Source organism: Lotus japonicus, chromosome 3 (assembly GCF_012489685.1).
Source record: "Lotus japonicus ecotype B-129 chromosome 3, LjGifu_v1.2".
Taxonomy (NCBI): domain Eukaryota; kingdom Viridiplantae; phylum Streptophyta; class Magnoliopsida; order Fabales; family Fabaceae; genus Lotus; species Lotus japonicus.
In genome coordinates, this window is record NC_080043.1 from 5,738,231 (window position 1) to 5,748,647 (window position 10,417).

Here is a 10,417-nt window from a genome sequence, read left to right on the forward strand (position 1 = left end):
ATAGGATAAAAAACAACCCCTACTTAATACATTAGCTGGCCCAAATGACCAATATATGATTTGGTACGCCGAACATTCCATTCGCTGGCTGACGCGTGAAGCTGCGATAAAAGGGCAATTGGTGATGTTATATAACCTTTGATGCTCTTTCTTCTAATGTTTGTAAATTGTCAAATGCTAATTTTTTATTTTATTTACTAATGTAGGGGAAGCTGGGCTTCCTTTTTGTCCTATTACCATTCTTTAAAAAGCTTTAGAATGTCCACTGTTCACGTCATTCAACACTGAAAAAGCAACCGAATTCCTTTTTGTCCTATTACCATTCTCTAAAAAACTTTAGAATACTCACTGTTCATGTCATTCAACACAGAAAAGCGACAAGATTTTCTTTTGTCCTATTACCATTCTCTCTAAAACTCGTGAATGCACATTGTTCATGTCATTCAACACTGAAAAACAACTTTGTCCTATTACCATTCGTAAGGAATCTCTCAAATGCCATAAAGTCCAAGTCAAAAACTACCCCAGACAGCTAAATAAAATTTTTTTTTCACCCCTTTTTCAAATTAATATTATTTTTCCCATTATTCAGAAGAAAAAAAAGCCACATACCGCTTAGAGCTCCAAATATCTACAAATATTAGTTAGAAAATATGGAGGACTATGATGGAAGGGAGAATTCGGGTCAATTTTGTGTTCACTTTTCTATTTTATGTTAAATAATTTTTTCTCAAAAATGTGATTTGCATCCGTGTCCTGAGAGTAAACTTGCAAAAACACCTACTTATAAAAGGAATAACTCAATTTTAGTCGTTGTTTTATCCGAGTTAGAGCTCTAATCGCATTGTCAAGTGTTCGATCAGGCTTAATGTGGTACATCTACATGTATCTTGCAATTGCAATGACATGACATCCAAGTGCAATTTGTAGTTAAATTTTCTTCCCATGTCTACAATAAATAATTAAATTAGTAATTAATAAATAAACACATTTTGTAAAAATAAAACTCATTTTGTAAATTGATAATATAGTAAAATGAACACTTCACACATTTTTTCTTAATGGACAAGTATTTATAACCATACTTTTTCAGAACACACTTTTTAAAGGTTGAAAACACACTTTTATTTGGAAAAAAAATAGAACCAAACAAAATGAGACATTATGATGTATGCTAACACACTTATTTTCGATGGAAACGAGAAAATTGGTGTATCCAAATAGACTCCATATCAAGGAAAATTGTAGAAACATAAATATTCCAAAAAATATACTTCCTAAAAGCTAAATTTCAATACACAATGTCAATTGTCAAATAGTGAAAGTGTCACTGCAGCACCAAGCCCTCAACTCAACCGATCAAGGTCTGAATGGCAGACCATCTTCATTGCTTCAAAAAAACTGTGTGTAGTTTAACTTTCTTCATGTTCCAAGAGACATTCAACTGAAATAAACTGAGAAACACAGTTTGCAATGTCAATAATGTCAAAGGAGCACATCACCTCCTTATTTTCAAAGTTTGTTTATGATTAATTATCTAACTCTAACACAAACATGCTATAATAAACTGCAAATATTCATATCGTAAAGAACCTTTGCCCATTCCTATTCTCAGTTTGCTCCTCCTATATTCACTTCAACCTAATAATACCAGTGAAAGAAAAAGTACAAAAATTCATGTGTCCTGAGTCCTGACATTCAAGTAAAGCACTAGCAGCAGCAGTGCCACAAACAACCACTTTAGGTTGCTCATCTCTTGGTTTTATCATAAACTTCAATAAATCTCTTTGGAACTCCGTAGTGTTCAATCAAATGCCTTGCTAGGTCATCAATAACTCCTCCTTGAACCAGAACCTCATGCCCTTTCTTACCTGCAAACAAATATTAACACATTTCAGATAGACAATATAATAAATGTATATCATTTTATTAGATGAAATCATGCAACTAGAAAATTAAACTTCAAAGTCACAACCCTAAATTTCAGAAGAGTGTGGTGTCTGACCACCTTCCCAGTCAAGCAAAGTATTCCATGAAATAAACAATCTTGTGAATTCATCCCTACTCACTTCGATTAGTTTCACGCAAAGAAGGATGCAAAAGACATTGATGGTTATATAAACGTACATTAGGTTTAACATGCAGAACCCCTGATTTTGTTCAGTTACAGTCTGAAGGAAGATAATGCATTTTCAAAATGATCCCTGCAGTTTCCTCTCTATGTACAAGGCCAACATAGTTGAAACACTTGCAGCTTCAGCTCACTAAAAAGTTCTCTATTCAGGCCCGTTTGGAATAACTTCTTTGAGCTTATCTTAAAGCATAAGCGTTTATGCAGGTATTTAGGAGAACTTACATAAATAGATTATGGCCACCTATAAACTTTTTTGAGCTTATTTTCATAAGCTGTTCAAGATAGCTTATGAATAAGTTCTTAAGCTTACCTATAACCTACTTTCAGCTTTTTTCAATAAGTTTCTCAAATTAGCTTAAGAATAAGCGCTTATAGTCATAGGCTTAAGGGCTTAATTAAGCTATTTACCCAAATGCACCCTAAATCAGTTTAGTTTCCCATATACAACTTTGAAAGCAAATACCATACAACTGCCAGCCACAACCAGCCCCTTTTGCTGGTCTTTATTTCCTTGTCATTAGCGATTAGCAGAGTAGCTTATACATGTTAGTTGTTACTGTCAAAATCCCACAATTATAAAATTAGATTAGCTGTCTTAATTTGGATTTATGGTAAGAAAGATTGTCTGACTTGTCAGAAGGCAAGACCAACAGAAAGGAGAAAAAAAAGATAAATCAGCTGGGGACTTGACTACTTAAATTTGATATATTTTCTCGTTCCAGCTTCGGGAACAAAATGTAATTTCATGGTCTTGGGCAACAGTGTTCTATCAACCATAGAAAAATAATACCAAAAATATAATTGCGCATAAAATCAGACAACACAATATGCGACTGGATTTAAACAAGTTAAAGCTTCATCCAGCAGGAAATAGGAAAAATAAAGACTCACTTAAATTTGATATATTTTCTCGTTCCAGCTTCGGGAACAAAATGTAATTTCATGGTGTTGGGCAACAGTGTTCTATCAACCATAGAAAAATAATCCCAAAAATATAATTGCGCATAAAATCAGACAACACAACATGCGACTGGATTTAAACAAGTTAAAGCTTCATCCAGCAGGAATTAGGAAGAATGAAGACACTATTTCAGGCGAAAAACAAGTGCAAGCCAATACAAAAGTTTCAATTTGTTGAAAACTAGAAATACCTGGCAGTTCTGCAATAGTGGTACTGCAAGCAAACTTCTTCTGCAGTTCTGATGATAATGCTTCAGCATCTATAAGATAGGTTTCCATACCAGAGAGTTTGGTGACCTTCTTGTTGCCTTGCCGCCGTTCTGTCAATATCTGAATTGTTTTAACTGCACCTTTACGGACTACAGATTCATTCCCTCTTGTCACAACATGGTGAGGTTGCATACGGCTCACAAATGTAGAACCTATATCTTTCTTGTGAATTTGTGAAGGATAAGCTGTTCCTTTTTTAATAGCCCCCTTGAACAGTGCATCACATAATATTGCGTCTAGAACCACAATGGATTTATCTGTTGGTTTCACAAGATTTTCTTTTTCAACGTATTTGAAGACAATGTCAGAAGCTTCAGAAGCAGTATAAAGTTTCCCTATGTCAGCTCCCACAGATGAAAATATGGAATTGACATGTACACTTGGCTTGTAGATTTCAGCTACCTCAAGCGTTTTGGATGAACTAGTTTCATTGGCAGAGTGAGCACTGGACTGGTCACTTTTCTCCACTGGCCTTTTTTCAGGCTTAAAGGATTTGTAATCAGCATGGTTTCTGTTTACTGACAATAGCATGAACTCTTTTTTGTATTTATCTTCTTTAACTGATACCTGTACAAAATGTGAATCTAAATGAAGAAAGAATCGAGAAATGGCATCGCAAATAGATAAATATAAAAAGCTTTAACAGAAGAAGACATGATCAGAAGGGAACAAATGTCAATAAATTTTGTTCACAACTTACTCAGGAAACGAACATGCAATTTTAATCCTTTGTTTACTTCATGGGGCAAATTATTTTCAGTTTTTCACACGATTACATGGGTAAACTTTACAAACCCATTAGTAGTTTCAAATTTTCAATATCTCATCAACCCTTAATTTACTAACAAGTAACAAGGTAACATCATAAGAAAAAACCCAATTGAGAATAATTCCTTTAGTTGATTTCAGCTACCATGATAGAGTCTCATCAATAAGTATTAGCATTACAAAAAGCTTCACAAAAGTCATTTGGCGTAGGTTACTAGTTTTAATTCACACAAGTACATATTAGACCCGCAGTTTCCAGTTCAATCTTTCATCATTGTCACCAATTCAGATATTTTGCTTTATTATAAAAACTTCTAATTGATACTTTATACTTCGAATTAATGGAACTACTGTAATCCAAGCTCCTATGAAATCTCCATCACTATTTTTCATGAATAACACTACAACAGAATTTTTTTATCAAAGTTCTGTCTTGCACCCTAGGGGCTTGGCTTACATATCTAACAAGCTAAGGAGGCTACAAAGTGTCCGAATGCTACAGTAAAGTGCATCCTAACAGAAGAAAACATCAGCGGTTAAGCATAAAAGAAGAAAAGTAGCAAATCAAACAAAGTTCAGAGATTATGAGAAACATAACACAGCAATTTAGAAATAAGTATAAATAGTTTAAGTAGAAGGAAGAAAAATATTGCAAAACAGAGGAGCTGGCAGATCAAGAAAGCTCCAATTCACATGGATCATAAATTGGCAATCTACTTTGGCACATTCTAGATTTTGATTTTAAACTCACATTATGATAAAAAAAATTCAGTCAATATAAGCAAGATTCTATTTACTATTCTAAATGGTATGCAGTAGATGACACACCAAACCAGAGGAGGCCTTTGCTTGTAACCACTTGGATAACTTCTTGTAGGATGATTTCTTGATGTCAAGAGTCATTCCTGAAGGCCTACATGGCAATACATGGTTTGACCTACAATGCCAGAAACAAACATTCATTAGATTACATGGGGTAAATCCAATGTTTAATCAGCTATACATAACAGTGAATGTACAATACAGCAAACTGAAATGAATTCGTGCTAAATGAATTCATGCTTATTCATTAGAATGGACTCAGCAGCTGCTATTTTCTTACTAAATCCTTAAAAGAAAATAATTTTTTTTATGAAACCTTATTTATTACAGACAAACGCACGCTTGTTAAGAATTCAAAAGTGGGATGTATTAAATAAATAGTACAGCTTAGCAAACCCTAAACCAAAAGCCTAGACAGAGAGACAGAGAGAGAGAGATTTAATCCCACCATAGAGTGCTTCCAGGCAAGGGAAGGTCCTTGTCCTTCACTGTTGTATGCAATGCCTGTAAAAGGCATTTATCTAACAGAGAATCTACATCTGAAGCTGATAGTTGGTCAGTTGTGTCATTAGCAGAGCCAGTATCTGGTAACTCCAAATCAGCCACACCGGTAGTTATTTCATTTGCTGTATCATTTTCACCATCTTTCGGTGTTGTCAATGCAGGGCCAGAGTCAGTTTGTAACTCATTTACATCCAGAGATTCCTCTGCTTCGCCGCCTTTTGTGTTGTTCTGATGGTCAATTGATGTCTCACAAGAAACCTCATTTGGAGCAGAATCATGAGCAGGTGGAAATAAAGAAGGATCCTCGTACACAACATCTTCAAGAAAACCTGCATTAGGTACGTAACGGCCCTCAACCGACTCCCTGCAAATCCAACCAAGCCGAGAAAAATAATTTAATGTTCTGCAATATTTGTTAATAGTTATTAATCAAATGATCAAGCTCTAGCGATACTTGCCAAAGAAAATCACGATAATAATGAGTTATTCTTAACGCCTTTCCGCGCAATCCAGCTTTTAGTGCTTCAGCACTGCTCATTGTGGTACTCCCAACCTTGATAAGAATGAATGAAATTTCAACAAGGACAGCCAGCATACAAGCATGGATGAAAGGAAACAAGCAATGTAAGAAATTACCGCAATGGGAGCAGGATTTCCGGGTACTTTAACCGCCCATGTTTCCCCTGCTGCAAATGATGGAAGACCTTCAGGAGGCACACTTATGCCAGGGAACATCAAGTCTGCTCCACCTATGACATATCGAGAAACCTCACCGCCCTTGAGCATGAAAGCAGGCAGTAGCTCAGGAACCATCCAGAGAGCAAACACTGCAATGTTGGCCTTGTTAACTAGTATATTCTAAGTAAACAAATCCCATTCATACCTTAAAAGTTAAAACACATATACAAAATGGGACTCGGATACATGGGATACGATAAATTCAAAGTGCATGTTTTGAAATTCTTGTACAATTGATTACAATGCCAAAATCAAATACGGGAAGAAGCCTCTGTGAGTAGCTTCATGATGCCAGAATTGATTCTGAGAAAAGAGAAGCTAATTCAAACATGCTATAAAACACAATTGACACAAATAGGTAACTATAATAATCTACTGATATGATGAGCTAATTAATGTTTGGTGAAGGCAGAGAAAGTTACCTACCTGTTGGGAAAATATCAGAGCCGCGGCCATCAACATCAAAAAACACAGGAAAGCCTCCCTCCACAACATAAACAAGCACTCGATTCTGGAACTTGGCAACTGTTACCTCAGCCTAGTATTTTTTGGTGAATGTTAAGGTTAATGTTCCAAAACAAAACACTATTATTCATTCAGTACAAAGAATAATATAATAATAATACCTTGGGAGGAAGCAAGGCGTCTAAGTCGGAATCAGAAGCTCTTGGGAATTTGTCCTTGATGCTTCGTTTCAGCTTCTTCCTGTCGGCGCCGGAGAGCCTCTGCTGAGACTTTGCTTCCACCGCCTTCTTGAACATCGCGTTGGGTTGGGTTGATGTGTGAAGTGAAACTCTACGACAATCAAAACCCAAACCCAAAAGAGACAGGGATTAGATGACACAACACAATGATGGGTTGGAAAAACCTTTTTCTCTTTCTCTTTTTCCTTTTCTTTTCTGAACTACTATTAAATTAAATATACAAATCAATTATAAATAGATAAAATAATTTAGCAGGAAATTTGAAATATTATATTTTACTAAAATTATAATTTTTTTTCTTATTTTAATTTAGTGATGAAAAAACAGAAACACTAAAATGGTTGGACAATTTGGTCCCAAGACTTATAAAATTCATCAACCAAAGTGATACACAACTTCATCTAAGTAAATAGTTTTTGTCCATGATTTAGGGTTTGTTCTTGTAAGAATGAAGAAAACCTTAAGGTTACCGATAAATGTCATAAATCCTAGTTTTGCCGTTTAGTGCAAAGTGTACCAATGAACCATTGTGTTGAGTGAGAGATGATGGATAAGGGATGAAAACTCCCTCACTTTGGTTGAGTGGTGGCTCACCGTTCATGTTTACTACAATGGGTTGACTTACTCTTCCAAAGTATAACTTGATGTACGTTGCTACTATTGGATCCCTAATGAACAAGAACATGGATGAGGGTTTCATTGAGAACATAGCCATGAATCGCCACCAAAGAGTTGGCGAAAAGCATGAATTAGGCGCCATAATTCTAAAGGAGGCAAAGGTAGAAGCCTTACAAAGAAGCTTAACAAGTCACATTGTACTCTAACTAATGCTATTACATCTTACATAGAAGTAGAAATTCCAAGTACTTTAACGTTTTTCCGACAACCCATAATTCAAAAAATTGCAAGGATCGAGGCCAGTAGAGTCTTGATAGAGGAAGAATCACTACTCCAATTTTCACTCTCAAGATCCCTAATATTTTCTATTAACTCCTTGTTGAGATTATTAAATGATCCATGATAGAAAGAGTACATAAAATTTGTAATGGAATTAAAGTAATTTCGATTGAACTTTCTAAATTAGGATAATTTTACGGTTACCCTCACAATCATTTTCCCCTGTTAGATGATTTTTAACCATTGAAATTTGAAAATAATCAAAAAGAAAAGAGTGAGAGGGAGAGTATACCTGAAGAAAGGAAGTTCTCAAGTTTGAAAGGAAGGAGTAGGATGATGAACCGACAGACGATCACTTAGGACCTCCCACGCTAAAATTTCCTCTTTCAAAAATCTTGAAGATAGTTTGAGCGTGAGAAATTAGTGTAAAGAAGTGGTTTGTTTAAACATGTGCATTTATAAGATGGAGAGAAGAAGGGGAAAACTTTCCAAAATCTTCTTTTTCACCAATTTAGAAAAATTCAAGAATAAAAGAAGAATATGACCGAGTATTGAACCTAGAATGAAGTGAAAAATTCTAAAAAGTGGCTACATTGGAAGTCGCAACTTCATTTAAGAGTAACTACAAAACAAGATTACTCCATAATCATAAGAGTTCAAGTTTTAAAAAACCTAAGGGGATCAATGAGCAATGAACAAATTTTTAATGTATTTTAAAATTCTCTATTACATTTGGCATGAACTTGTCAAACTTGACATTGCATTACATTACATGCCAAGCTGGTGAGCTCCTGTCCTGGCCGACACAAATAACCATAAGACTCAATATTGTTATGGCTGACCCAAGGGCTCACAATCACTGACTCACTGTGTTGGCCAACCAGGATGACCAAAGAGAAACTTTATCTCGTCCAACAGTTAGCAGAGCAAAAATAGAGCCGACAGAATAAATAATTTAAAGGTTGCCTAAGTGTAGCCATTATCTCGGAAGTTATTCACTATAGCTTCACTAAGGTTAAAAGCTTCAATAAAAGTTCATCCAAGAACAACTTTGTATATACATATGTTTGATTGTTTAATTACATTAGCATTATTCATTTGCTAATTATGTTCTATTTGGACTTTGAGTTCTCTCTCTGAATCTAAAATGACTTGAGCGTCTGAGTGCCTTATGTAGTATCTCCTCTGTAGTTCTCCACAGTGGACAGCCAACTTACCACCGTGTGCAAGGCCTAAAACCACCACAAGAAAACCAGAGCGATCCACAGCCTGAATTCTGGAATAACAAGATTGAAGAATCATCAATATCTTTCTCTTTCAAGGCACCACCATTGTGATCTTCTTCATACTGTTGATCACCTTGAGTACCATATAGTTGTTGACAGAACCGTTCTTCGTGAAATGTTGGGATAACAATGATTCTTGTATCATTGATCAATGGTTAGACATGTTTTATTAAAATAGGAGCAGATCTTACCTAAAGAGGACAGACCTTGACTTCAACCACCACCTCTTCATCTTCCTCCAATGACCTCTGACACATTGGCCAAAACTTAGGCTCTTCTGTGGTGAAATCATGTCCCCTTTCTTGGAGGATTAACAAAGAGAAGAAATTGATGGATGGTAAGGGCTCCATTAAAATGATCTCCAATCTCGCAGCCATATAACTCTCATTTATGCCCTTTAAAAATCTTATAACATAGTCTTTTTGTTTTTTTTGTAAGACTTGATGGTAGGAAGAATGCAAGAATTTCGAATTTGACCTATTAGAGATAATTAGTTCAGGGTTATTTTTGTAATATTCTATATTTTATATTTTATGTTTTACTTATCTAGCCTTGCCTATGTGGCGGCTACACTTAAGTGACAATCTAGGGTTTGCTTGCTTGCTGTGCAAGCACTTGCTGTCCTAGGTCTCTATATATAGAGAGCCTCCCTATTGTATCTTTTCACGTGAAAATAATATAAGTTATTCTACGTTTTTCAACATGGTATCAGAGCCTATCCTAGATCCAGTTGTTGTTTGTTGTGGAGACTTCCCATATTTGGGGCACCCGTTGTTGTTGATCCCACGTTCCAGGTTGTTCAGTCTTGGACGTGAGGGGGTGTGTTAGAAGTCCCACATTGACTAGAGATAAAGCATAGATAGCCTTTATAAGGGTAGTGCAAACCTCAACTCTTGAGCTAGCTTTTGTGGTTGAGTATAGCCCTCCTTCGTCGCCACCGCCGTCGCCAAAACGGCAGCCAACTGGTGCGACAACCACTGCCATTCCTCTCTCTATTTCCGCTCCATCTCCGTTGGGGAAATATCCTCTCTCCATCGCTGAGAAACTCACTGATTCCAATTTTCTTCTTTGGAAGCAACAAGCAGAACCAGTTGACACCTCTCATCGGCTGCAGCGATTTCTCGTTGATCTAGAAATTCCAGACAAATATCTGAATGATATTGATCAAGCCCTTGGTCAATTTTCCCTTGCGTATCTCGCGTGGGAGCAGCAAGATGCCTATCTTCTCACATGGCTCCAATCTACACTCTCTCGTGACGTACTTACTCAGATGATAGGTTGCAAATACTCTCATCAACTGTGGCAGCGTTTGCACAGTGGATTCTTCACACGCA

General features: G+C 36.1%; 1 protein-coding gene across 2 annotated transcripts; it reads right to left on the bottom strand.

Moving 5' to 3' along the window:
- Positions 1 to 1,232: 1,232 nt before the first annotated feature.
- On the bottom strand, positions 1,233 to 7,050 carry LOC130747933 (uncharacterized). 2 transcript variants are annotated; one of them, XM_057600994.1, is made up of 8 exons: positions 6,823 to 7,050; positions 6,623 to 6,734; positions 6,095 to 6,285; positions 5,913 to 6,011; positions 5,403 to 5,818; positions 4,961 to 5,069; positions 3,286 to 3,931; positions 1,233 to 1,871 (listed from the first exon to the last, which is right to left on the bottom strand). In XM_057600994.1, exons 1-8 carry the CDS (start codon positions 6,955 to 6,957, stop codon positions 1,750 to 1,752), a joined length of 1,830 nt encoding a protein of 609 aa, XP_057456977.1. In that variant the 5' UTR covers positions 6,958 to 7,050; the 3' UTR covers positions 1,233 to 1,749. The 2 variants fall into 2 exon arrangements, with proteins under 2 accessions (XP_057456977.1, XP_057456976.1); XM_057600993.1 differs by having other exon boundaries at positions 5,403 to 5,822; positions 5,917 to 6,011; positions 6,823 to 7,049.
- Positions 7,051 to 10,417: the final 3,367 nt, after the last annotated feature.

Excerpts from the sequence above, each read along its gene's own strand:
- LOC130747933 (XM_057600994.1), bottom strand. The coding sequence starts at position 6,957 with ATGTTCAAGAAGGCGGTGGAAGCAAAGTCTCAGCAGAGGCTCTCCGGC. Across the intron at positions 6,286-6,622 it reads CTCTGATATTTTCCCAACAG|TGTTTGCTCTCTGGATGGTT; the intron begins GTAGGTAACTTT and ends CCAACATTGCAG. Across the intron at positions 1,872-3,285 it reads CACTATTGCAGAACTGCCAG|GTAAGAAAGGGCATGAGGTT; the intron begins GTATTTCTAGTT and ends ATTTGTTTGCAG.